We start from the raw sequence: 27,940 nt of genomic DNA on the forward strand, positions 1-27,940 counted from the left end.
GTGGGAACTCTATCTTTTGTGGCTTTTTAAAAAATATATTTTATTTTTAAGTAATCTCTATAAAAATTGTTCCAAAATAAAAACAATTTTTATTGAAAAAATTTGTTTAAATATTTATTTATTTTTGAGAGAGACAGAGAGACAGAGCATGAGCAGGGTGGGGAGGGGTTGAGAGAGAGGGAGACACAATCCGAAGTAGGCTCCAGGCTCTGAGCTGTCAGCACAGAGCCCGGTGTGGGGCTCGAACTCACAAACTGTGAGGTCATGACCTGAGCCGAAGTCAGACGCTTAACCGACTGAGCCACCCAGATGCCCCAAAACAATTTTTAACATATAGAAAAGTCACAGGGGCGCCTGGCTGGCTCAGTGAGTACAGCGTGTGACTCTCGATCTTGGGGTTGTGAGTTCAAGCACCACATTGACTATAGACAGAGTGACCATCGAGAGGCAGATAGACATCATGTGCCCTCTGATGTGATGCTTGAGAAGGACATGTCACTTATGTGGTATTCTGCTCAGAAATGCATCCCCTGAATCTGATCATGAAGAAACATAAGGCAAAGCCAAAATAAGGAACATTCTACCAGAAAGAAGGCTCTAGACTCTGGCATCAGAATGCCCGGGTTTGGGGGCACCTGGCTGGCTCCGTTGGAAGAGCATGTGATTCTTGACCTCAGGGTCGAGAGTTTGAGCCCCTCGTTGGGTGTGGAGTTTACTTAAATAAAAACTTAGAAAAGAATGCCTGGGTTCAAATGCTGGCTCCACTGGCTTTACGACCATAGGAAAGCTACCTTCTGAAAGACTCCATTTCCTCATCTGTAAATGGGAACACTAGCAAGACCCACCTTAGAGGGTAGTTGGGCGGACTGGATGGGAAAACGCACACAACGTACCGAACAGACTGCCCCCCACACAGTGGGAGTGAGCATTGCTCCTGTCCACCCTGGCTTCCTTCCCTTTGTTCGTAGAGAAAGAAGTGCCCAGCTCTGGGTTTAAGGCTAATTTTCAATTCCATCTCCTCCAGTGTCTTCTCAAACTTTCTGCATTGCTTTATCCCTTCTTCCATAGGTCTCCCTCTTTACCAGCAACTTCCCCATAGCCTAAAAACATACCAAGCCTCTACCGGCCTTAAAGAAAACATAAAACCTTCAACCGTTCCTTACCATCTCCACTGCCCCCCTTCTGAAGCTCTTCCCTCCCTTTGTAAAAACCACCTTTGGTTAGAGGCCTGCTGTGCGTCATGAACTTTACCCTACATGGGAGGTAGCCATCCTGTCCTATTTCACAGAGGAGAAAACTTGGGCTCAGGGAGGATTTAAACCTAGATCTGCCTCAGACTGGGACTGTCCGATTAGGCAGTCACAAACCACAGGTGGCGCTTGAAATGGGGCTGGTGCAAACTGAGGTGTGCGGTCGGTGTAAGTCCATACTAGATTTCAAAGACTTTGCCCAAGGAAAAAACACTGTAAAAGATCTCGTTGATATTCTTATACCGATTACGTGTTGAAATAATTTTTTGGATATTTCAGGTGAAATAAACTATGTTATTAAAATTAATTTTACCTGTTTCTTTTTACTTTTCCGAGGTAGCTACTAAAATATTGAAATTATGTGGTTGGAATTATATTTCCATTGGGCAAGCACTGTTCTAGAATATTCATCTCATCGTGAAATATATGGCCTTTTGTCTTCTGCAACACCACTTATCTTAGCTCCCTGAATGTATCCCGGGTACCGGGGCGTCTCCCTCTGCATACCCTGCCTGGATGATCTCCGCCTGCTCTTAGTATCTGCATGCCGTGGTGATGCTGGGAAAGGCTTCTCCTAGATTCGACAGTCTCCCTCCATCGCCACTTCGTTCTCTTCTGTACCTCAAAGGGAACGTGGCCAAAGTGAAGTTACTCCGTTTTCTTTTTCTTAAACCAGAGCCTCCCTCTATATCCTCTGTCCTGCTAAACAGTCACACCCTTGTTGTTACCATGCTTATAAGTCCCTCCCCTTCCCCTCCGTGTCCAGAGACCACACCCTGTGGCCTCTACCTCCTAAGTAAATCCAAAACCCTCTCTCCATAAACATTCTAAGAACTTCAGGTTATCATAGTTCTCCTAAATGATTCAGTCTGGCCTCCCGGCCTCTAGTCTTCAGGATCCTGACCTTCCTTTGATAGAGGGGCTGGGGTGAGCCCATGATAAGGCAAATCTGAGCATGCTGGTCCCCTTGCCCGGCACCTCCCTTCTGCAGGACGGTCCATCTGTGACATGGCCCTGAGCCCTCTCAGCCTCCAACGCTGGGTCCGCCCTGTTCCTTATGGATCTGGAACGTTAACTGGCTCTCCCTGCTCCCTCCATGCCCACCACCCCCGTGCCCACTTCCCAAACACTTGTCACCTTTCAGGACTCAGCTCAGTGATATATCAGTTTTTAAGAAAAGATCCTGCTCAATAGTAGCCCACTATACCAAACTGGTCGTTTTTGTGTGTTTTTAAAAAAAAATTAAAAAAAAATTTTTTTAATGTTTATTTATTTTTGAGAGACAGAGTGTGGGTGGGGGAGGGGCAGAGAGAGAGAGAGAAAGACACAGAATCTGAAGAGGCTCCAGGCTCTGAGCTGTCAGCACAGAGCCCAACGCGGGGCTCAAACTCACAAGCTGTGAGATCATGACCTGAGCCGAAGTCGGATGCTTAACCAACTGAGCCACTTAGGCGCCCCCAAAATTTTTAAATAATGTTTATTTTAGAAACAGACAGAGAGAGAGAGAGAGAGAGAGACAGAGACAGAGAAGGGGAGGGGCAGAGAGAAAGGGAGACACAGAATCCAAAGCAGCCCCGAGGCTCTGAGCTGTCAGCACAGAGCCCGACACGGGGCTTGAACTCACAAACTGTAAGATCATGACTTGAGCCAATGTCCGAGGCTTAACCTACTGAGCCACCCAGGCGCCCCGTGAAATGTCTTGATGGTTTTTCCCAGGCAGATCTCACCAATCCTTCCTTTGCATCCTACAGACTTCTACCTCAGCACCTGGACCACTTCAGTGCACCAATTTGTGTATTTGGCTGCCTTTCCTAACCAGAAGGATTTCAAGTACAATCCACAAGAGGGAAAGAAAAGACAACAAGATTCAAAGAAAAGGCAATTATTGCTTCACATAAACAAGCAGTCCAGACGCAGGGCACCTCCAGGACTGGTTAATTTATTCAGCAGCTCACTGACGCCTTCAGAGATGCGGCCTTACCATCCTCCAGCTCTGCTGCCTTTGGTGCCGACTTTGTCCAGCTTTGTTGGCTGCACGGCGGTAGCAGATTCAGGCAAAGCACCATATGGAACAATGCCGGATGGAAGAGAACATCTTTCTTTCTTTTCTGCCCCTCGGTGGTCACTCTGTCAACGTGCATCCAATTTCTCCATGACATAGTTAATATTTTTTCCCTTTGAACTAATATGCAATCTGAGTAGACCGTTTGTTTGTTTTCTGAGTGGACACTTTAAAACCTCCTCCTCATCGTCATATTTCCTCCTAAATTTGGCCTCCAAGGATGAGTGTTGCCTGGTCCATTTCACTGTGATGGTTACAGAACTCCAGCACTCCCTCTATCTGACTCAACATCAACTCTTGTATTCGTTTGCTCAAATCCTAGAATACATCTGAAAAGGTTTCAGAATCATTTTACCAATACCAACACATAAACCCACTAGAGACAGATCAGAACTTGTTTGAATTTTTCTTCCTACCCCCACCCCACCAGAGCCTGCCTTCTCAACCACTACCTCCTCGTAAGGTTGTTTGCTGGCAGGGTGGTGGTAACAGGGAGGGACAGGGCACTTGAGGAACCTGGAGGTGGTGTGAAATAGCCCTGCGTGGGGAAGGATGAGGGAACTTCAGTTTCAGAAACAGAGAGTTAATTCCAGAGGCTGGAGGGGATCCATGAGCAGTGGCTCCAGTTCTCTTGGGGGCATGGTTTCCTGCAGCCATGTTGGCAGCCTGGGTGTAGGAGTGGAGAAGACAGATGGTTGGGATGGCTAGGCTGATCCAAAGGCGAGGAACTACCAGGTGGATGCGGCAGAAGGACAGAGAGCAAAGACTCTGGAGTGCTGGCAAGAGAGTGGGTGACATCTGTGCCCCGGAGTCTGAGCTGAATGGCGGAGCAAGTGAGGCCAAGAGGGAGAAAAGAGAGCGGCTGGGGCTTGAGCTGGGCTGCCAAGAGGTTTATTGAAGTAATTTCCGGTCACCGAATCCTACGGTCGGTCCGGGAATAGCCAGTTCAAAGGACCGGGAGGAGAGATGGCCTGGACCAAATCTGGCCGCGGGTAAGACGGGAGGGGCTATCCTTTGAGCAACCGGAGTGTTTGTGTCCCCAAGGAGGAGAGAGGAGACGGGTGCTGGCCCCGGGCTGAAGAGGGAGGCTGTTTCGGGCACATTATTGCATGAGTGACGGCTGTGAGAAGTGTTCCAAAAAATGTGATTTTGAAAAACAAGGAGGCCTTAGAGATTATTTCACCAGAGCGGTCCAGAGCTGTTGAGCAACTGCACCCCCCCACCCCGTCCCCCGCCAGCCTGGGTGGGATTCAAACCCAGGTGTTTTAAATTTAAGTTGGTGATTGTCTTTAACCCACTACCATGTTCTAAAGCTTTAGCGCAGAACAAGTCTTAGTTTTTCATGGGGCAGGAATGGCGTCTCACGCGTCTCTGCACTCTCGGTCGTTCCCAAGTCAGTCACTGCTCAGTGCGTTCTTTCCGATGGATTTGTGGGAGTAGCACATATCTTAGGGAAGAATATAGCAGGGAGTCCGAATTTTCAAGTTGTTACTATTTCTTTCTATGTTCTTAGGGATCTTCCTTTCTTTTGACCCTTACTGCGCAACTGTTCCTCTGGACATGTGGTATACGCTTTGTCACTAGAGCTTTGTCTTGTAGACACGCTAATTAAAACAATGCCTTTCTGAACCCAATGTCTTGTGGAAGCTGATTTCTCAGAGACCATGTGACCCAGCTGCACAGAGTTAAGTTGGAACCCACTTAAAGAGGAAAATCACCTCTGAGCTTCCTTGTGGTTGATCAGGCAGCATGGAGGTGAGGGCAAGGGGATAAAGGATGTTGGACCTCGGCAAGGATGAACAAGGGTGAGTTTATCTTCCCCAGGAATATTCCGCTAAGAAACAGAAGTGTCCCTGGTGGAATGTAGCTCAGCTAAACCTAGCCATGCCTTACAGTTTGTCTTTGTAGTTTAAAGGACAGAGTAGGCTTTGTGGCATCAAAGGCATCCTGTGCAGAAGGCCCCAAGTCTCTGTGCTCTGGAAACATCTCTGCCATTCTAGGTAATTAAAGCAGAACTAGTCGGAGAACAACCCGGAAAACCAGAAGTTAGCAGTTCTATTTCTGCAAAGCAGAGCCTTCTGCGTAGCATTTTTGCTAAAAGCTGGGATCAAAATTGGTGACAACATAACTAAACCAAAGATCACATTGACAAATGGGGGAAAAAAATACCTAGATTTTTTTTTTTTCAACGTTTTTTTTATTTTTGGGACAGAGAGAGACAGAGCATGAACGGGGGAGGGGCAGAGAGAGAGGGAGACACAGAATCGGAAACAGGCTCCAGGCTCCGAGCCATCAGCCCAGAGCCTGATGCGGGGCTCGAACTCACGGACCGCGAGATCGTGACCTGGCTGAAGTCGGACGCTTAACCGACTGCGCCACCCAGGCACCCCTAGATTTTTTTTTTTTAAGGAGCTTCTGTGTCTATACAGAGTTCCTGTATCTAATGTTCCATCAGAAACTTAAGAGTAATGCTTACTGTCATCACCTTACCTGTTTGGACTTGTTTCTACCACTTTCAAGAGTTGCCACTTCTCCAAAAACAGAAACGAGTACTGCCACAGGACCTTGGTTGTGACTACATGGTCCCAAAAGTAAGGCTTCTAAAGAAAACAGGTTTACCTGAAATACTTCTTGAATCTTAAAACATACCATTAGTGATTGTGTATTTAACTTACAGACAAAATAGGATATAGATTATTTTTCCCTTTTTAGAAAAAATATTTATTTATTTATTTATTTATTTATTTATTTATTTATTTTGAGGGAGAGGGGCAGAGAGAGAGAGGGAGAGAGAATCCCAAGCAGGTTCCACACTGTCAGCTCAGAGCCTGACGTGGGGCTTGAACTCACAAACCTGAGCCAAAATCAAGAGTTGGATACTTAAGCAGCTGAGCCACCCAGGTGCCCCTAAATACATATATATTTTTAAGTAATCTCTCTGCCCAAGGTGGGGCTCGAATTCCTGAGCCCGAGGTCAAGAGTCACATGCTCTAACAACTAAGCCAGCCAGGCAACACCCTGCCGCCTTTAACCTTTGTTGACAACTCTTGAATATAAGGTAGATGTTGGCCTCTGACCCGACTAAAATGCTCCATTCTCATGATTAACTCTTAGTGATCAAGACGCTTTGGGTTGTTTCTCCTGCAGCATGAGATTTATTATGTTCATACAAAATCAATTACCTTAGTTTGTCATTTTAAAGTTTCCAGCTACGCGGGGCGCCTGGGTGACTCAGTCGGTTAAGTGGCCGACTTCGGCTCAGCTCATGATTTCACGGTCCATGGGCTCAAGCCCCGAGAGGGGCTCTGTGCTAACAGCTCAGAGCCTGGAGCCTGTTTCAGATTCTGTGTCTCCCTCTCTCTGACCCTCCCTATTCATGCTCTGTCTCTCTCTGTCTCAAAAATAAATAAACGTTAAAAAAAATTTTTTTTAATTAAATAAAATAAAGTCTCCAGCTACGGGCGCCTGGGTGGCTCAGCCGGTTGAGGGTCCGACTTCGGCTCAGGTCATGATCTCACAGTTTATGCGTTGGAGTCCTGAGTCAGGGTCTGTGCTGACAGCTCAGAGCCTGGAGCCTGCTTCAGATTCTGTGTCTCCCTCTTTCTCTGCCCCTCCCCTGCTCGTGCTCTGTCTCTCCCTCTCAAAAATAAATAAACATTAAAAAAAATAATAAGTTTCCAGCTAGAGGCACCCTTCGCAACCTCCTACCAAAAGCAAAATGAGAAAGACACACGGGCTGCTAGATGCTGCAGCATGTAAATCTGTGTGTGTGTGTGTGTGTGTGTGTGTGTGTGTGTGTTTGGGGGGAGGCACTTCTTCCTAATCATCCAAGCAGGAAGGCTTGCTTTCTTCTAAAGAAAACAAACAGCTACCCCTCTGCAGGCCTGTGAGCTGAGCAGGTCTCAAAATGGAACTGCCACAATGTTTAGGCAATTATTGGACGTGGAGGCCGTGTCTGGATTACATGGATTCTCTCCTTCTTCCCTTTCAATACCTTAGCATTCAGACCCCATCTCTCAGGAAGCTCTCCCCCACTCCCCTGGGAGTTTGTTGCTTTCAAAAGCACTTAAAAAAAATCTGATCGTTTCTGATATTTGATTCCAAAAACATCACCGTACTGGGGTGCTCTTTATAAACTTTCTCCCAAAGAGACAAGTATTTCTGAACAACTTTCATACAAAGGTTTGCCCTCAGCAGTTTGTAGCTGTCTGGGGACTTGTCCTTGAAAGATATCCTCTTAGGGACAAAAAGTGGGGTTTTGGCTGTGCTTTAGGTTTTAGGGTGTAAGGTGTGGAACAGGCAGGTGCCTGCTTGCTTCGGCAGCACTTATACTAAAACGGATACAGATCCTGAGAAGATTAGCGTGGCCCCTGGGCAAGGAAGAGATGAAAATTCCTGAAGCGTTCCATACCAGAAACCAAACAAACAAATGAAAAAGAGCTCGAGCAGATTCCCTTTAAAAAGACTCACATGGGGACACCTGGGTGGCTCAGTCGGTTTAGCGTCCAACTCAATTTCAGCTCAGGTCACGATCTCACGCTTGTGAGATCAAACCCCACGTTGGGCTCCATGCTGATAGTGTGGAGCCTGCTTGATATTCTCTCTCTCCTCTCTCTCTGCCCCTCCTCTGTTCATGTGCGCATGCTCTCTCTCAAAATATTAAAAAAAATTTTTTAAATGACACACCGTGTATGTGGAGGGTGGAAGGGTGGGTAATATAGGGGAACTCTCTGTACTGTCTCCTCAGTTTCTCTGTAAATCTAAAACTGTTCTCAAAATAAAATCTATTAATTTTATTTATTTATTTATTTATTTATTTATTTATACTTTTTTTAATGTTTATTTATTTTTAAGAGATGGAGAGACAGAGTATGAGTGGGGAAGGGTCAGAGAGAGAGAGGGAGATACAGAGTCCGAAGCAGGCTCCAGGCTCAGAGCTGCCAGCACAGAGCCCGACGTGGGACACGAACCCACCAGCTGCGAGATCATGACCTGAACCGAAGTCAGACACCCAACCGACTGAGCCACCCAGGCGCCCCAAGTCTATTAATTTTTTTTAAAGGCACAGATACTGGAATTGTAATAGAATTTGTGTTGCCATGTGGTCCTAATCATTAGTCATCCAGGTAGGGGTGGAGGCTGAAGGAGTTTACAGGCGATCGTGAAAAACACACCAGGAAACTTTCAATCCAATGTGACAGGAAGAGGGGAAAGTCAGAGCAGGAGGCCTGGCATGAGCCAGAGTGGACCTTCTTCAACACGACTCCAGCCTGTTAACATGACAGGCTATAGTCTGCTGACTGTGCTCGGTGCTCACGAGAGATCTACAATATAAAACACCTGTTCACTTAAGGTTATGCAGTCGATCAATCAAAGGAAACAACTGGTTAGAGAGAAAGAATTTTAATCAATGGGTTAAAAAACATACGTAACCGTGTTGAACATAATATATGTAAGACTAAACTGGCAAATACACGAATTGTTCTCTCTGTGTGGTATGAGCCAATGAGCCACCATGAGCCAATCTGATAATCATAGTCTGACCATTCATTGCCAGAAAGCTTTGACTCAAGACTTTTTAAACACAGCACACTCCCAGAATAGGTTTAAAACAGAATTTGAGCTCTTAAAGTTAATTTGCACATAATTTTAGAAAGACTATCTATTGGTTAGAATGAAGTATATCTGTGCTGTGGGGTTCATGAACACACACCTCAATTTCTGATAAAGGAAGCTTTTGTATACATAATTTCGCTTTATGAAAAAAAACCTGATTCGTGAGGTATGAGTCCTGAGGGCATGCATGCAATGTAAGCACACAGCGCAAGGTCAGTGCACCATGAGCACACAACGCAGTGTACCCCAAGTCACACAACTCCCCTCATTACAAAACGTGTCTAGCCCCACTGCCAATGACGCTCTTGTGTGGCCAAGGCCCCCTATGGGTACGTGTATATGTGCAAGGAGGGGTAAACCGTCATGGCGGCGCGGCCTCTCTTTGTGGCAGGATATCTGTTCCTGGACCAGTGTGACTTCATATCTGCAGCTGGCTCTTGGCTGGAGTTTGTGCTTCTCTTGGGAGAGCACGACACTGTGGGTCTTGGCTTCTCTGTCTGGGCAAACAAGATATAAAAGTTGAGTCACTTTATGTTGCGATTTCTGAAGTCATAGTTAGGGTTGGGGTTGGTTTTACCAGGAGTTTGTGAGAAGTATTTGCGTTTCTCCCCAAATGCCGAAGTATAGTCATTGATGTTGTTCCAGAGCACAGAGGAATCAAGCATTTGCCCTAATCCTTCAGAGAGCCGAAGAAGGGTTGGTCCGTGGGCAATATTTTAATCGCCCTGAGTTCAACGACTACATTTCATAAGCTGTCTAGAGACATTACACAGAGGGAAGAACTCGGTCTTTCAAGGTGGAGGCTGCCCCATTGTTTTCACTTCTGCTTACCTATACCTGCAAGTTAAACGCCCATGTTAGAGAAACGTTCCACCAGAAATTGTAAGAAAAGGAAGGTAGAGGTCTGGATGGCATTCACCCGCCACTCTGGGTTTAACTGAATTCCCCGTTAGGTGTTATTGCCCAATTAGCAGGTTTCAGCTGTGGGATACGGTGTGAGCAACCTGGCGACGTCCTGAGCGAATGCTGAAGACGAGAGGGGGCAGTTCGTGGCTCATCTGCCTGTCAGGACCGAAATTCTCTCTGATTTGAATTCCCCTGTACCTCTCTTCCCACTGCTGTCCCGGTTCTGTTAGGCCACGGGGGTTGGACTTCATCCTCCCGGAGGATGGCGGACTGAAGGGAGGGATTATGTCTTACAGTCCTCAAGGGGCCCTGCCCCTCGTAGACTCTCCATAAGATACTGATGGCTACCCGGGAGCGCCAACCTGAGAAGTCCCGAACAGCAGCCTTGGGAAGCCAGGAGGGACGTCACCCTGGGAGAGCCGTCCATTCTCTCTAGTTTGCCCACGTTACTCCAGCGGTGCTCACGCTGTTCGCCGGCGGGCACACGTGAGCAGCACCCGCCCAGAGACATACCCAGAGCTCTCAGCTTACTAGCTGTTTCTCCACTTCTTTTTCCTCCTTCTCAGGAAGGAATATGCCAGTGCAAATGAGCAAGAGAGATGTTACTAGGGGATAACGATGAACTCGTTCTAACTTAGTCCTTTTAAAAAGGAAACCATTCTCAATCCTCGGTATCGAACGATCACTGGTAACACTGGCCAGGAACACCTCACTACTGAGACTGAGGGCGGCGCCCGGGTTTGTTGTTACCATCTCGTAGGGCTGAGAACCAATGCGTTATTCACTATCGCTGTTTCACCTGAAATGCCGCCATGGAGTTACAAAATAATAGCCGCCGAACGAATGTTTGCTGTAATGAAACTAAATTCTCCACGGCAAGCTTTGAGCTCTAGGGGGGATTCCTCCTATCCTGGGGTGCCTCGTGGGCTGCGCCCCCTGGTGGCCAGGGGCTCTGTAGCTGCGCAGGGGGCAAAACGCCTCAGCCGTGCCCCGAGCAGCACCAACCCTAGGAGGTGAACTGTGCACCATGGATCACCACCCCCCCGGATCACACAAGGCACTTGAAAACCAGGTCAAATTAATTGCTGGCGTATAGGTGTGTATATATAGATTAGTGACATACCTGCATTCTCTCTTTACTCTTAGTCAGAATCGAGGTCATTTTTGATGGGTCCAGCGAGGTGCCCTTGTCTCTTCCATGTAACTGTGACTGAAATAGATGAGCACTTTCTCACTACATTTTCCACTTGCACGAATGTGATTATATAGAATATACATTGGGTGGCATTTAAAAAAAATTTTTAAGGTTTATTTATTTTTGAGAGAGAGAGTCAGAGCAGAGCAGGGGAGGGGCAGAGAGAGAGGGGGAGAGGGTCTTAAGCATGCTCCACACTGTCAGCACAGAGCCCAATGTAGGGCTCGAACCCACAAACCGTGAGATCATGATCTGAGCTGAAATCAAGAGTCAGATGTTCAACCAACTGAACCACCCAGGCGCCCCTACATTGAGTGTTTTTCTATTCACACATGTTAATTCATTACAATGCTGTAACACGGAAAGAGAATCAAGACACAAATGAACAATAATTCAAAGAAAAGAAGGAAACTACTTATTTATGGACTGCCTACAAGATGCCAGGCATTTTACACAGTTTCACATCTCCTTTTCTCAACATTTATGATGTGGAGATTATTACTCCAATATTTTAGAGGCAGAAACTGAGTCCCAGGGTGGTTCAGTAACTCAAGGAAAGTGACAGTAAGGCTGGAGTTTGAACTCAAGAGGGACTTGAAAGCTGTGATCTTGCCACTGTCACACCAGACACCAAATTGCCCTCCATGCCTAACAGAGCCAGCTCGGTGGGGGTTCTTTGGTGTGACAGAGTGAGACCTCATTATGTCACTGTTAAACACAGGGTAGCATTCTGCAGGAAAAGGGCCTATTTTGCACCCTGTCTATAAGAGTTGTATACTATTATACGAAAACTTATTTATTTTTAAAAATTTTAAATGTTTATTTATTTTGCGAGAGAGCATTTGTGTGAGCAGGAGAGGAACGGAGAGAAGGGGAGAGAGAGAGAGACTCCCAAGCAGGTTCTGCATTGTCAGCACTGAGCCCCATGCAGGGCTCGATCTCACCAATTATGAAATCATGACTTGAGCTGAAATCAAGAGTCAGATGCTCAACTGACTGAGCCACCCAGGCGGCCCTTATTTTTTTATTTTTACTTTTTTTAAAGTTTATTATTTAAGTAATCCCTATACCCAACGTGGGGCTTAAACTCATGATACCAAGATCAAGAGTTGCATGCTCTTCTGACTGAGCCAGGCAAGCACCCCACCAAAACTTGTTTTTATACATCAAAAACACAAATATTTTTTTCAACATTCATTTTTGAGAGTGAGAGAGACAGAGCATGAGTGGGGGAGGGGCAGAAAGAGAGGGAGACACAAAATCCAAAGCAGGCTCCAGGCTCCGAGCTGTCAGCACAGGGCCCGACGTGGGTCTCGAACTCACCGACCGCAAGATCATGACCTGAGCTGAAGTCGGACGCTCAACCGACTGAACCACCCAGGCGCCTCCCCAAAAAACACAAGTATTTTATAGGTACATAATTCCAAAGTACTAAAAAAATGATTGGGTGCCTTTCCTCTGTGCTCCTTCTGCAACCTACTCTGTGATGTAATTTCCTGCTTCTTTGTTAAAATCCCCAGTAGACTCTAAGGTCCCTAAGGCAGAGATGGTGTTTTGTTCGATGTTGCATTCCCAGCACACAGAAGAGCGTGTGGCGTGTGGTGGTCACACAGTACAATTTGTTGACTGCAGGGGTGGACAGATGATGAAACCACCTGTTCTTATGCTCTGGGTAAAAAAATCACAAACCACCAATATCCGTGGTCAGACTTCAGTGGTGTCTACTCCAAAGCAGTGTCAATGTCCCCACTGATTTTAATGTTTCCCTGCTCCCGGTGGCATTGACAGGGAAGAGTGACATAGGGGGCTATTGTATTCTTCAGCCTGTGGGACAGATGTGCTAATTGGAAAAATCAGAGAATCTACAACAAAGAGTCAAAGATGGAACAGAATAGAGAGCTCAGAAATAAACTCATGAATATATGGTGCATTAATTTTTTTACAAAAGAGCCAAGCATTTACAACAGGGAAAAATGGTCTCTTCAATAAACAGTATTGGAAAAACTAGACGTCCACATGCAAAATAATGAAACTGTACCCCTATCTTGTATCATACACGAAAGTCAACTCAAAATGGGTTAAAGAGTTATACTTAAGACCTGCAACTGTCAAACTCCTAGAAGAAAACACAGGAGGTAGGCTCCTTGACAATGGTTTAGGCAATGATTTTTTGGATTTGATCCCCAAAGCAAAAATAAACAAGTGGGACTAGAGCAAACTAAAAAGCTTCTGCACGGCAAATCATCAATAAAATCAGAAGGCAGGGGCACCTGGCTGGCTCAATCGGTAGAGCATGTGAACCTCGATCTCAGTGTTGTGAGTTTAAACTCTATGTTGGGGGTAGAGATTACTTATAAAAATTTTTTTGAACCTAAAAAAAAAACAAAATCAGAAGGAAACCTATGGAATAAGAAAATATTTGCAAATAATATTATTCAGTCTTAAAAAAGAAGGAAATCCTGCCATCTGTGACAACATGGATGAAATTAGAGGGCATCGCGCTGAGTGAAATAAGCTAGACAGAAAAAGACAAATACTGCCTGGTATCACTTATGTGTGGAACTGAAAAAAAAAAGGTCAAACTCATAGAAACAGAGAGTAGAATGGTGGTTGCTGGGGAGTGGAGGGAATAGGCAGAAGATGGTAAAAGACCATACACTTTCAGTTATTAAAGAAAAAAAATGGTAACTATGTGAAGTGGTGGGAACTCAGTGGTGGGAACCTTCTCACAGTGTGTACGGATACCAAATATCACATTGTACACTTTAAATATATTACCCTCCAAAAGTGTTTTTTTAACGTTTATTTATTTTGAGAGCAAGCAAGAGAGAGACAGAGTGGGAAAGGGGCAGAGAGAGAGAGAAGGAGAGAGAATCCCAAGCAGGCTCCCCACTGTGAGCCCAGAGCCCCACTCGGGGCTCAATCCCATGAACTGTGAGTTCATGACTTAAGCCAAAATCAAGAGTCAGGCATTTAACCAAATGGGCCACTCAGGCGCTCTGTGTAGGAGTTAAAAGTTTTGACACATTCTCCATGTGGAAGTTAAAAAAAAAAAAAAAAAGGTCAGGCAAAACTACTACCTCATTCAACCTCGGTTTTTCATTTCTCATCGCTGAAGAACTGGCATTCTCTGAATTTCTGAAAAAGGTAGGCTGTTTTTGCAGGGTAGAAGAAGCAAACCCTGCCCTTTCCTGGAAGGACTGAGTGCAAAGAGAATATTTTTCAATTGATCCATTGCAATTAAGCTACTTATAATTGACCCAATCCACCCAACAGTAAAATGCCCACATCGGAAAGCATTTTCATCTTTAGGAAACAGTGGCCGTTGGGAGAAGACTGGGAAGGAGCCATCCTGGACGAGGCCTGACACCTCGGCCACGCAGCAATCCTGGGCTAGCTCCAGCCACCACTTCTCCAGCACCCCCGTTTCTTCTGGAAATCCAGACATGGCCAAAATCCAGACCAGAGTGCCATGGCAGAGGGTAGTGCAGGGGCCAGGGTGGAAATCTGCTCAGAGATGTCCAGAGAACCCATGGAAGAGCTCTGAATTCAAAATAGCTTCCCTCTACCCCATTCCCCATTCCCTTTCTGGTTGAGAGTAAACGTTAACCCCTTGTCCTGCTCCCACTCTGGAATTCTCTTTAACCAGACCACAGAAGTAGGCAACAGAGCCTTCTTACCAGGGCATCTTCTGTTAACTTTAACTCCTGCATCAAATTATTTTTCTGATACTGTTCATTTCGCTGTTTCCTAGTCTGAAGCGGCTTCTTTTTTTTCTTCTTATACATCTTCTTCTTTTGATTCAACTGTTCCAAAAAACACAGAGAACCTAGTCGTTGAGGATTCCGGAGGAAATGACCACCTGCGTGCAGCACTCTTTTACACAACACTCAAGACAGGAGAGCTGCCCCGGGACATGGGCCCTCACGGTGCCCAACTGCTGCTGGCTCGGAGGATGAACAGTTCAGTTGCCTTGTTACCAGAGTCTGCTCCCCATTTAACCCCCCCAAATCCCACTATTGCAGGTATGCTGCCAAAGGGACACCTATATCAATATCCAAATATCTGTGCTTTACAATATGAAACCAGATTACTTATGGCAATAATGTCAGGTACAGACAATACTGATACTGGGTGTGTAGTTAAGAGTCAGTTTGTCTGTTACACAAGGTGGCTTTAATAATTAAGCAAGTGAAGCTCAGGACTGATTTTCCAGGGACCTGTTGAGTGGTGACGCTTATATTGATGTTGTAAATCCAGCTGAAAAAATTATAGGGTCCAGTCTGATTTGGCAGGTTCCATCTGACACAGCCTTAATATCTCACCCTATGAGAGAGTTATTTCTTCTTCTTCCTTTTTTTTTTTTTTTTTGAGAGAGAGTGAGTAGGATAAAGGGGCAGAGGGGGAGAGAGAGAGAATCTTAAGCAAGCAGATCCCAAGCTCAGTACGGAGCCTGACATGGAGCTCAATCTCATGATCTTGGGATCATGACCGAGGCTGAAATCTAGAGATGGACACTCAACTGACTGAGCCACCCAGGCACCTTGTATGATGGAGGTATTTATTAATGCAACTATGGAATTATGTGCATAATGAACCACAACAAACATATCATCTATGTAATAAGATCTGTGAATGAGATGGAGCAAAGAAAATTTAATATATGGAAATATAAAAAACTAAAACTATATGAATAAAAAAACACTTTTTTGGGGCACCTGGTTAGCTTAATTGGTTAAGCATCTGACTCTTGATTTTGGCTCAGCTTATGATCTCACGGCTCATGGGATCAAGCCCCGACTCGGGCTCCAAGCTGACAGTGCAGACCCTGCGTGGGATTCTCTCCCTCCCCTTCTCTCTGCCCTTCTCCTGCTTATGTTCTTCCTCTCTCCTTCTCTCTTTCTCAAAATAAATAAAATAAACTTAAAAAAAAAAGAAACACTTTTTTTTTTTTTAAAGTATGGGTCTTTTTAACAACCTCTATCTCTTGAAATAGTTTTGTTTTTGTTTTTTTAGGTAAACTCTACACCCAATATGGGGCTTGAACCCCAAGATCAAGAGACAACCCCTATCTCTTAAGATGTTTTCACTTTTAGGGGCACCTGGGTGGCTCAGTTGGATAAATGTCCGACTTTGGCTCAAGTCATGATCTCATGGTTCGTAAGTTCAAACCCTATGTCGGGCTCTGTTCTGATGGCTTGGAGCCTGGAGCCCGCTTCCGATTCTGTGTATCCTTCTCTCTCTCTCTCTCTCTCTCTACCCCTCTCCCACTCGTACTCTGTCTCTCTCTCTCAAGAGTAAAAACAATTTTAAAAAAAAGATGTTTTTCAGTTTTAAACTTTTTAAAAAATTTTGTTGACTTTGTAGTAAACATGGAGTCTTCACATTTTTTCCCCTAGATTTTTAAAAGGAAAGTTATTAAAAACAAATAAACAGGGGCGCCTGGGTGGCTCAGTTAGTTAAGCAACCGACTTTGGCTCAGGTCATGATTTCAAGATTCGTGCGTTTGAGCCCCACATCGGGCTTTCTGCTGACAGCTCAGAGCCTGGAGCCTGCTTTGGATTCTGTGTCTCCCTCTCTCTGCCCCTCCCTTGCTCTCTCTCTCTCTCTCTCTCTCTCTCTCAATCAAAATAAATAAAACATTTAAATAAATAAATAAAAGGAAGGTGATAAAGGACAAAATGAAAGACTCCAGGGCAGGGTAACCAATAGGTATAGAAAATCTATTTTCTATAGATTTTAGGATAGTTGGAAAATTCCACCAAATTATCCAGGAGACTCATGCTTTCCTTAAGGCTGCTACTTCCTGAGTGGAAGAGTCTGATAATCTTACCTCATCTGCTACGTTCAGTAGGTGAACAGGGAGACCATCTGAGAGGGAACTATCAGAACCACTGGTGCTGTTTCCAGAAGGAAAGAAGAAAGGGAGATGCCTGTTATTAATGTCTAGGACATATACATTTACCAGACTGGCAGCGTGGGACTAGAATATCCAGTCCGCTATTTGCTCCCAGTGCCTGCATTTCGATGACCAGCAATTCCGGACAAGCACATTCATTCATTCATTCTGAACACCTACTACGTGCCAGGCAGGGCATCGAGCGCAGAGATGAGCGTGACCAAGCCCTTGGCACCAAGGAGTCTATAATCCATGTGGCAAAGTAAGTACTGGCCAGGTGGGCAAAGCTGCTCGTGGCAGTCACTGTGGGACGCTGTGCAGCTCTAGAGAATAACAGACTATGATTTGTTTGAAAGCGGGGCTTGTTTCATTCATTCCTGTCTGGCCAGGTCCAGTTCAGAGAGCAAGGAGCCTCCGGGTACTCTTTAAAACTGTGTTGAATATATACATAAACATATTTGATAACAAGGAATCTGTAGGTCAGAGGCCAGGAATATTACTTTTATTATCTCAATTCCCACTTCAAAAGTTGTGGATGCAGGTCCAGACGGATCTGAAGTCTTCCCCCAAAGAGGGCCAGCTCCCCCTTCCTTCAAGGGCTAGGATGAATGAGGACTTGGATTCTCCATCCCTGTGTCCTTCATCATGTCCATTGTTTAAGCGTCCCATTATACATTCCCCTCTCCCGGGGTGTGCGTGGCCAGAAGCCAGAGCTGGGCTCCAGAACATGGCCTCCATGTACAAAAAAGTGTCTTAGGCACAAAACTCAGATCTCCTGGGAAAAGAGCATTTCAGACCATTCTTTTGCTCAGGCCTTTCATCCTGTTCATGCTCCACCTCCCTCCCTTCAGTCCACAATGAGGAACCCCACGGTAAGACAGCAGGAAGAACGCCCTCTCTTCTCAGATCTAATTCCCAATTCCCTGTTCTCAAAAGGTTTTTCTAGTCTGAGGAATAGCCTTTGAGGTCACTGGATAATAGTCTCTGAAGTCCCTTTTGGAGATAACGGAAAACTATTAATCAACGGGATAAAAACATTAGATGCGGCATGCCACGGAAAATGTTGAAAACCATGGACGTGCAAACACAGGGCACACTCAAGCTGGGCTTGGACACTCGCAGTCTGCTTTTCTGGGTAATGGTGAGAACGGAGAGGTGGAGACCCATGGAGGCCCGTGATAGCTGGCTTCCTGTTCAGATGCTGGCAAAATGGTTTCAATAATTCTTAACTAAATGTATCTTAACTAAATGTGTCCCTGCTAAGCCAGCTAGGATGCAGTCTCCCTGTTTCTGAGTGGACTGCCCCCGGGCTCGGTACCAACAGGTTGACATGCAGGGGCATTTTGTTTTTGAGGCTGAGATGAAGAGTGGTTCATGCGGTGGTCCTGGAGAGCGAGGCAAATAATTCTGGAAGAGTGGAAGAGGCAACATGGTGAATGGGGCACACTGCCTGGCCTGATGGTCTGACTTGAGGTTCCTAAGGACACATTTGGGAGACTCAGCCAGCAGAACTGCTTTAGGGCCCAGATGTCAACTCTATGTCCACAGAGAGTAGGAAGGAGAGCCTTCGACTGTCCACCACAGTCTACAGCGCAGCCTCTGTCATGTCCAGCCCAGAAATCTTCTGACTGAGGGCAGCTGGGATGGGTATGAGGCACCTTGGCCAGTAAGCTGGAGTAGAAGGTGTTCCTGCCCACCTGTCAGATACTCACCCACCTGGTAGGCTTCCTAAAATAGTTGAAGAGATTATGAGTGTGGGGCTGAGACCTTACAAACTAAATTAATTCAACAAATATTTATTGAGCTCTCCCTATGTGCCGGGTACTCTGCACATGAGATACAGAGGTGAACAAAATAAAGATCTCTGACCTTGTGGGACCTACATCCAATAGGAGGAAACAGATAATACATAATAAACACAATAGAGATGTAAATGACCTAAGACAGACAGAAGGTGATAACGTGCTATGGAAAAAAAGTAGAGTACCTCAGGGAGATAGGGAATAGTGGCAGGAGGGCAAAGGCAGGGGAGCAAGTGGCAGTATTAGAGTAATGAGGGTAGGCCACATTGACAAATTTTACATTTAAACAAAGACTTGAAGGAGGTGAAGGAATGAGCCATGTGGATATCTGCGGGAAGAGCATTCTAGGCAGCTGGGACTGCTAGTGTAAAGGCCCTGGGGCAGAAGAGGGCCTGGCGAGTCTGAAGAAGAATGAGGCCAGTGTAGCCATAGAGAGAGGTGTGTGAAAGGGTGAGGGTGGAGGTTATAAGGTGTCAGGTGGCTAGCTCCTATAGCCTGTCAGCCATTGTAGGGTCCTGGTCTTTCTACCTCATTTGCTGGATCCTCCCTATCTTTGTGACGTGTGCGCTGTGTACCCTGCTTAGACTTGGACCTCCTATTTACTCGAGCTGCACGTACTCCCTTGGGATCTCACCTAGTCTTAAGGTTTAAACATCATCTATCCAATGATGACTCTATTTGACCTCTCCAGCGAACTTCACACTCATATATTCAACTGCCTATTTAATATCTCCATTTAGATGCCTAATAGACGTCTCAGACTGAACATGCCCAACACTAGCCTCCTGACCTTCACCGCTCCCCTAACCTTCTCCACCACCTTAATCTTTCCCATCTCACTTAAAAGGCAACTCCATCCAATCAATTATGGACTCATTCTCTTTCTTTCGTGCTCCATATCTCATCCATAAGAAAATTGTAATGTTTGAAACTTCAAAATATATCCAGAATCCAACCAATTCATACACCCCCAACCACTACAACTACTCATGTCTAGACCACCACCTGCATTTACCTGTATTATTGCAAGAGCCTCCAAATGCATGTCCCTGCTTACACCTTTCCTCTCTACAATCTATTTTCCACATAGCAGCCAGGGTATTCCTACTGAAACTAAAACCCAAGTCAGAACATGACACTTCTCTATTTAAAACTTTCCAAAAGCTTTCCGTCTCCCTTGGAGTAAAAGACAAAGGCTTTACAACTGCCTCAAGGCCCTACACACACTGCCTGCCCATCTCCCTAACCTAGAAAAGATGCTGTCAAAGAGCAGGCACTCAATACATAGTTGCTGAAGAAATTATATATATTTAAGTGCGCTACAATTTATTCAATATTTTGCACCGTTGGCTCAACCAACAAAACAACAGAGCAAACAAAAACAATAAAAAAATAGAACTTGTCTGGTTTTTCCTTATGTTTTTTTTTTTTTTTTTTCAGGGAGAGAGTGAGTGCTCTTGTACACAGGAGGGGCAGAGAGAGAGAGAGAGAGAGAGAGAGAGAGAGAGGATCCCAAGCAGGCTCCCACGTGGTCAGTGTCAGCACGGAGCTCCAAACCAACAATTGTGAGATCATGACCTGAGCCAAAACCAAGAGCTGGCCATTTAACTGGCTGAGGCACTCCGGTGCCCCTCTCTGGTTTTTCTTTGAAATGAAGTTTCATTTCATTACCTGGATTCAATGTCAGACAAGCAGATGTCACTCCAACTTCCTTCTAAATCCATATCTTGTCCAAGCTCATTGAATTTCTTATGGATTTCTTGTTGTAAGAGCTCTTTAAGCTCTGTTAGGCACTGCATGAACTGTGGAAATCAATGAAAGGACATTTTTGATTATTCACTTATTTATATGTCAAATATTTACTAAGCATATGCGGAAAGGCACTTTATTTATTGCTGGGGACATAAAGATGTGTGAGTGGTAACCTCTGCTTCTAAGGACATGTTAACATATAAATTACATGAGCTGCAGTAAAAGTGTTTCTCGGGCAGAACATCAGTGAATTTTATGCTTTAGGTGCTTTTCCCTGGCTATGGACAATAACAAACTTCTTAAACAATTCAATGGTCTGATTTATTGTATTTTTGTGAATAGCAAGGAAGGAAACATTAGAATGGGGTTGTTCAGATTTTGGCTTATGGCAGATGTGATATAACAGGCCGTATTGTGGCTGATTCTCCTTTAAATATTTTTTTATTAAAGGGGCGCCTGGGTGGCTCAGTTGGTTAAGTGTCCAACTCTCGATTTTGGCTTAGGTCATGATCTCACAGTTTGTGAGTTCGAGCCCCCAACGGGCTCTGTGCTGACAGCCTGGAGCCTGCTTGGGATTCTCTCTCTCCCTCTGACCCTCTCTCTCTCTCTCTCTCTCTCTCTCTCTCTCTCTCTCACACACACACACACACACAATAAGTAAATAAATATTAAAAATATATAAATAAATAAACTAAAAAAAGAAGTAAGAAGAGGAAAAAACTGAGGACACAGAAAAGGGAGGAGGTAATTAATAAGGCAAGACCTTAGGGAGGCCATGGATTTAGGGGCTGGTGGGTGCACAAAGGGCAGGGTTAGTTTCAGAGAAGGGGAAGAACTCCTGCTTTTCTGGAAAGCAAAATGAGGGAGAGGTGTGCTGAAGGAGGGTTGGCATGAAGGCTTCTATATTCTTGGTGAGTTATGAGGTTGCTATTTGTGGACAGTGTGCAGGCTGGGGGCTTTCTTTTACTGATTATAAAAACTTCAGAACGATATTAAGAGGAAAATAAAGACCACCTATAATCTCAGTAGGCTGACTTTGGACCCATGTGAAACTGATCACAGTAGCACCACCCCATTTCTTGAACCCCATTTTTACCTTGGTTCGGTCAGGATCACAGAAATCCAGAAGGGTGTCACAAACATGATAACCTAGAGACTTTAGATCCTCAGTAGTAAAGTGAGTATCTCTTTTATTGCCTGAAAAAAAAATCCATAAACATTTCTCATTAAATAATAAGCAAATGCAAATCTAATTTATGAATAGCTCCTTAGAAACGCCACCTCTGATTCTAGAATATTGTGCTTCTGGACAGGGTCTTTCTCCTTCTAGATCTGGTTTGGTTCAGAAGAATCTGACAATGAAAAAATTTCCAATCATGATGGCCATGATTACTGAAGTTTTACTCTGTGGTAGGCACTATGCCAAGGGCTTTACATGCATTAAGTAGTACCTATAATGCAGGTACTACTTTTATTGCCAATTAAAAAAAAAAATGAGGTTCAAAGAGTAAATGAAGTAACTGAGCCAGGATTACACAACTTGGAAATGGAGAGGCAATTCGAACCCAGATCTGCCTGATTCCCCATCAAGTATTATATTTGGGCCTATACTGCCCCACCAAGTGTTATATTTCACACTCATATTTAGGTTAGTCAAATTTGGCATAAGGCGCAGTTAAGAAAACTCTCTAGGTCAATCATCTCCCCAACATTCAAAAGAACTTCCTGTCCTCAGAGCTTTGCTTGGCTCCCCCTTGTCATGCTGACCTATGATATACAAAAGAGAGCTTACCCAGTGTGGACCCCCCAAAGGTAGATTCCATGGTGTAGCTGTTCAGGATTCCCATCCGCCACATTACAACTCGTCCTGTTCCTTCTTTGCACTTTTGGACCTTAAAATTACAACTATGAAAAGAGAACTAAAAAGAAACCCAAATCCTCTGTTAATCATAAACTGGCAAATATAAGATGCCAATGACTCATTAATATAAGAATGGTTTCCCTGGGGTCTATATATTATTTCCTAAAGTATGTTCCATAAAATAGTAATAATTCTAAGGGATTACAGAGGAGAAAATTAGTGCTATGGTCATGTTGGTCAGGAGGATGAGGGGCTAACAAAATTACACAGTCTTCCTATGCAGGACCTTTTTTTTTTATTTTGAGAGAGACAGAGAGAGCGTGAGTGGAGGAGGAGCAGAGAGAATGGGAGACAGAGAATCCCAAGCAGGCTCCACACTGCCAGCACAGAGCCCAACGTGGGGCCTGAACCCATGAAACCACGAGATCATGACCTGAGCAGAAACCTAGAGTCAGATGCTTAACCGACTGAGCCACCCAGGTACCCCCTCTCCCAAGCATTTCATTATTGTAGACTGTGAGTCTCCAAAGGGGAGAGAGTAAATTCTGTTCTTTATTGCCCGTGAACCCTTCCTTCCCTTCCCTACCTTTCCAGGGACATTTTGCAGGACTAGGGTCCTTTGAACTCCAGTTTGGGAATGCTGGCTTACTTTGGCATTCAAGACACTAGCCACATTTCTAGGATTTATTTTCTACTCCTCTGCAACTTGAGCCCTTGGATCCAGTTGGGTTTATCCTCTATATATGATCTGGGTATGCCTCACCCCTATAATCTGCCTAGAACTGTCTCACTTCCTCATACTTAATGTTCTTGGCTCGGAGTTCAATATCCTCCATTGTCCTTCATGACCACCCCAACCCTCTTTCCTTACTTGGAGTCTGTAATGTAAACTTGGCACCTATCCCGACCTATCCTATCCTGCTGAAAATGCTTTACAGTGGGAAGGCATTTCACCACCTAGTGGTTTTTAAGTGGTGCACCCTGGAATCCAGGGGTTCTACTGAGGAGCCTCAAGCATTCCTGCCACAAAGACTGAAGGAGGCAGAATGGGCAAGGTTCCAAGCCTGCCATCCCCCTTTAATTAGTATAGCTCTGTTTTTAATTGTTTTAGATACTGGGTTCTGGATGTCATTTGTTTTTTAATTAAAAAACTTTTAAAAAAATGTTTTTATTTTATTTTTTGAGAGAGCATGAGTGGGGGAGGAGCAGAGAGAGAGGGGGACACAGAATTTGAAGCAAGCTCCAGGCTCCAAGCTGTTAGCACAGAGTCCGATGTGGGGCTTGAACCCATGAACCGCAAGATCATGACCTGAGTCCAAGTAAGACACTCAAGACTGAGCCACCCAGGCACCCCTAATTTTTTAAAAAATACTTATTTATTTAGAGAGAGAAAGACCAAGCGTGCAGGTGGGTGAGTGGCAGAGAGGCTGGGGGAGAGACAGAATCCCAAGCAGGCTCTGAACTGTCAGCATGTAGCCAACATGGGGCTCGAACCCAAAACCCAAGAGATCATGACCTGAGCTGAAATCAAGAGTCAGAAGCCTAACCAACTGAGCCATCCAGGTGCCCCTGGATGTCATTTATTTTTAATTAAAAAAACATTTTTTTTAACAAGACACATATTTGGATGCCATTTTATTTAAAGAGATCCCTAGCAAACACAGACAGGAAGATTTTTTAAAAACAAAGAGAAAAGGAAGGAAGGAAGAAAAAAATGGAGGGAGAAAGAAAAGCTTCCTCTTTCTTTTTAATGTAAGAATAGTAGATATAAAATATTTGTCATATATCTTTATAGGAGAAAATGTGCACTATTATTTAAAAACTTTTCTAAATCCAACCTAATTTCTTCTTTCTTTTTGGTAAATGTTTATTTATTTGATGGGGCACCTGGGTGGCTCAGTCGGTTAAGTGACCGACTTCAGCTCAGGTCATGATCTTACAGTTAGTGAGTTCAAGGCCCAGATCGGGCTCTTGGCTGTCAGCGTAGAACCTGCTTCAGATCCTCACTTTGCCCTCCCCGCTCCCTCTCTTTCTCTCAAAAATAAATAAACATTTGTTAAAGCAAGCGCACATGTGAGTGTGGGACGGGCAAAGAGAGAAAGAGAATCCCAATCAGTGCAGAGCCTAACATGGGCTCAATCTCACAATTCATGAGATCACTACCTAAGCCGAAATCAAGAGTTGAGTACTTAACTGACTGAGCCACCCAGGCGCCCCTAATTTCTTCTTTCTAATGAAATTACATTTTGTGGATCTATTTATGATGCTGAAAACCAACGTCTAAGCCAATGCAGATCCTCTGTTTATGCCTAACTGTCAGAGCTGTTACTCAGCCAACTGGTAAAGACTTTTAAGTTGTATTTATTAGCCATTTACTATCTTACAGTTATTTGTAATCTTGTCTTATGTAAACTTTTCTGTGGAGACTCATATAATATTAGTATTTTGTGTATCATTCAATCCCTTCTATCACTGCCAAGCACAGGATTAAAGAGAATAAGTTACCTACTAAGAGTTTGAACTTGTGCCCAGGAAAAGAGGCCAGAGCAATTTTCAAAACTCATCTTCACTGAGGGGCGCCTGGGTGGCTCAGTCGGTTGAGCATCCGACTTCAGCTTAGGTCATGATCCCACAGTTTGTGGGTTTGAGCCCCGTGTGCTGACAGCTCAGAGCCTGGAGCCTGCTTGGGATTCTTTGCCTCTCTCTCTCTCTCTCTGCCCTCCCCTGCTTGTACTTTGTCTGTGTCTGTCTCTCAAAAATGAATAAACATTAAAAAATTTTTAAAAATATCATCTTTATTGAGATATAACTCACATGCTGTAAAATTCACACATTTAAGGTACACAATTCAAGGATGTAAGTATATTTACAGTTATGCAGCCATCACCACTTTCTGTTTAGAACATTTTCATTACCTCCAAAAAGAAACCCAGTACTTATTAGCAGTCAGGCCACCTCCCCCTCCCCACCGACTAATCACTACTTTCTGTTTCTACAGATCTGCCTCTTCTGAACATTTCATAGAATGGAATCACACAAAAATGTGGCCTTTTAGGTCTGGCTTCTTTCACGTAGCATGTTTCAAGATTCACCTATGTCTTAGCATATCAGCACCTCATTTTTTTATTGCTGAATAACATTCCATTGTGTGGATATACTATATATTATTTATCTGTTCTTTTGTGGATGTACACAGAGTAATTCTTAAAGCCACACCTTTCTAAGTTCTTGAAGTACCTTTCCAAAGAAGATGTACAAATGGCCAATGGACACATAAAAAGATCCTCAACATCACACATCATCAGGGAAATGCAAATCAAAACCACAATGAGATATCACCTACACCCATCAGAATGGCTAGAATTAAAGACAAGAAATAACAAGGGTGGGTGTAGATGTGGAAAAGGAACCTTCATGCACTGTTGGTGGGAATGTAAATTGGTGCAGCCACAGTGGAAAACAGTATGGAGGTTCCTCAAAAAGTTAAAAATAGAATTACCATATGACTCAGTAATTCCACTACTGGGTATTTACCCAAAGAAAAAAACACTAATTCAAAAAAGATATATATGTACCCATATATTTATGGCACCCATATGTTTATACCAAGGTATGCATGTACCCATATGTTTATTGCACCCATATGTAATAGCCAAGACATGGAAACAACCCAAGTGTCTGTTAATAGATGAATGGATAAAGAAGATGTGGTATAGATACACAATGGAATATTACTCAGCCATAAAAAAGAATGAGATCTTGCCATTTGCAACAACAAGGATGGACCTAAAGGGTAAAATGCTATGTGAAATAGAGAAAGACAAGTACCATATGATTTCAACCATATGTGGAATTTAAAAAACAAAACAAAGAAAAAAGAGACAAAAAAGCAGAGTCCTAAGTACAGAGAACAAACTGGTGGTTGGCAGAGGGGAGGAGGGCAGGGGATGGGTGAAATAGATACAGCAGATTAAGGGTACACTTACGATGAACATTGAATAATGTAGAGAACTGTTGAATCATTATATTGTAAACGAAAACCAGAGTAAAGTCTTGAGGTCCAGGCTGCTGGGATTTACCCAAGATAATGAAAAGAAATGTGAAGTGGCAGATCAAACACTACACATAGGATGCAGCGAACTCCTTTCCTCCTTAGTCAATGGACGGAAGATTACCTTATGTGCTTACCTTGCGTGCTTACCTTATCTGGCGCATTTTTGCTTAACATTAAAGGAAAGACTCGCTCATGAAGCCAGTACTTGCGATCATTGTTATTACAGCCATACAAGAAGATATTATTCTTACGGCTGTGGCCATGGAAATCACAATACAAGAGAACCTCCCTTTCTTCAAGAAGTCTATTGAGAGGGGCAAACAAAAGATTTAGTGGACATCCAGATGCATGAAAATAATCAAGGATCTTTTACAGTCTCTTCCTTAAGTATGTCTGTTGCTACCTTCCCACTAAAGAAAATGCCAACCCCTTCAAAGGACCCTGTCCCCACCTTCGGCTACTGCTGTAAACATGACACCAGCACTCCTCACCAATGCCAGTCAGAGGGACTTGAAATGAAAACACCCTGATGTGGAAAGGGGTGTTGGATAGGCCCTGTATAAGTTGACAAGGAAGTGGAGGAAATCAACTGAAAGAAAGCCCCCTCTGGGGGCAGACCTGGGGAAAGAGAAAGAGAAGGGAAGAGGCTGTTAGTGTAAGGATGAAAAAGAGAAACGAAGAAAGCCTGGGTCCCTGACTTTCCAGTACCGGTTCCTGTAAGGCTCAGGTCCTCTTTGTCTCCTCTTCACCCAGGACACCTCCTCAGTCTTCCATCACGGTCACCTTCTCCATGATGATAATGATAGGATGAAGAGGATGACAGTAATGCCACACACTTACAATGTGCTGAGCACTGTGCTAAACAGATGACAAGGGTCCTCATCTAATTCTCTTAAGTAACCACCCAAGGCAGGTAAGATTACCCTCCTCTACAGATGAGAAAGCTGAAGTGCAGAGAGGTGCAATCACATCCAAGGTCACAGAACCAGCCAGTAGTAACACCACGTCTCAAAGCCAGGCCTGTCTTGACTCCCAAGCACATGCCCTTAGCCATCTTGCCTGCCAGCCCAACACTCCCCCCACCCTCTCACACAGATAAGGTTAGAAGGTGTATGCATTCACATATCTTACACGCTGTAGTTTGGCAGAGAGGAGTACACAGAGTACCTTTAAGTAGTAGTTCCTTTAAGGTGGGTGCTATTACATCATAGCCTTCAATTGCTTTCACACAGGCTTGGAAAATATTAACTGACTTTTTTATTATTCTTTCTTTATGCGATGAAATATAAGAGGTAATAAGGAACTCAGATTCTGGAACCCGAGAGCGTGTATTCAAATTATCTATTCTGTTGCTTATTAGCTCTATGACCTTGGGCAAGTGACTTGACTTTTCTGGGCCTTAGTTTCCTCATCATATATAATGGGGATACTGATTGTGCCTACCTCAGGGGGTTAATGTGAAGATTACACGGGTCATGTATCTGTAAAGCACTGAGAATACCGCCTGTCCCCTATACACAAACACTGCCTAGTAGTTAGGTAC

The 27,940-nt window shown here is 44.3% G+C and overlaps 1 protein-coding gene and 1 non-coding gene across 13 annotated transcripts in view; one reads left to right on the forward strand and one right to left on the reverse strand.

Annotated features, from left to right (window-relative positions):
* The first annotated feature begins 7,615 nt into the window (after positions 1-7,615).
* On the forward strand, positions 7,616-7,727 carry LOC115526609. Its single transcript, XR_003972664.1, has one exon. It is a non-coding gene; the product is annotated as a U6 spliceosomal RNA (small nuclear RNA).
* A 972-nt stretch (positions 7,728-8,699) lies between these two features.
* The window catches only part of AGBL2 (ATP/GTP binding protein like 2), a 47,089-nt gene continuing 27,848 nt past the window's right edge, over positions 8,700-27,940 (reverse strand). For 8 of the 12 annotated variants that reach the window (XM_030333973.2, XM_030333975.2, XM_030333983.2 and 5 more), the window contains 9 exons: positions 26,545-26,701; positions 22,275-22,401; positions 21,579-21,679; positions 20,402-20,532; positions 16,863-16,929; positions 14,710-14,835; positions 14,110-14,229; positions 10,958-11,044; positions 8,700-9,425 (listed from right to left, as the gene is read on the reverse strand). In XM_030333973.2, the coding sequence (XP_030189833.1) occupies positions 9,252-9,425; positions 10,958-11,044; positions 14,110-14,229; positions 14,710-14,835; positions 16,863-16,929; positions 20,402-20,532; positions 21,579-21,679; positions 22,275-22,401; positions 26,545-26,701 (1,090 nt within the window). In that variant the 3' untranslated portion in view covers positions 8,700-9,251. The other 4 variants (XM_030333980.2, XM_030333979.2, XM_030333982.2 and 1 more) reach the window with 4 other exon arrangements.

Source organism: Lynx canadensis, chromosome D1 (genome assembly GCF_007474595.2).
Source record: "Lynx canadensis isolate LIC74 chromosome D1, mLynCan4.pri.v2, whole genome shotgun sequence".
Taxonomy (NCBI): Eukaryota; Metazoa; Chordata; class Mammalia; order Carnivora; family Felidae; genus Lynx; species Lynx canadensis.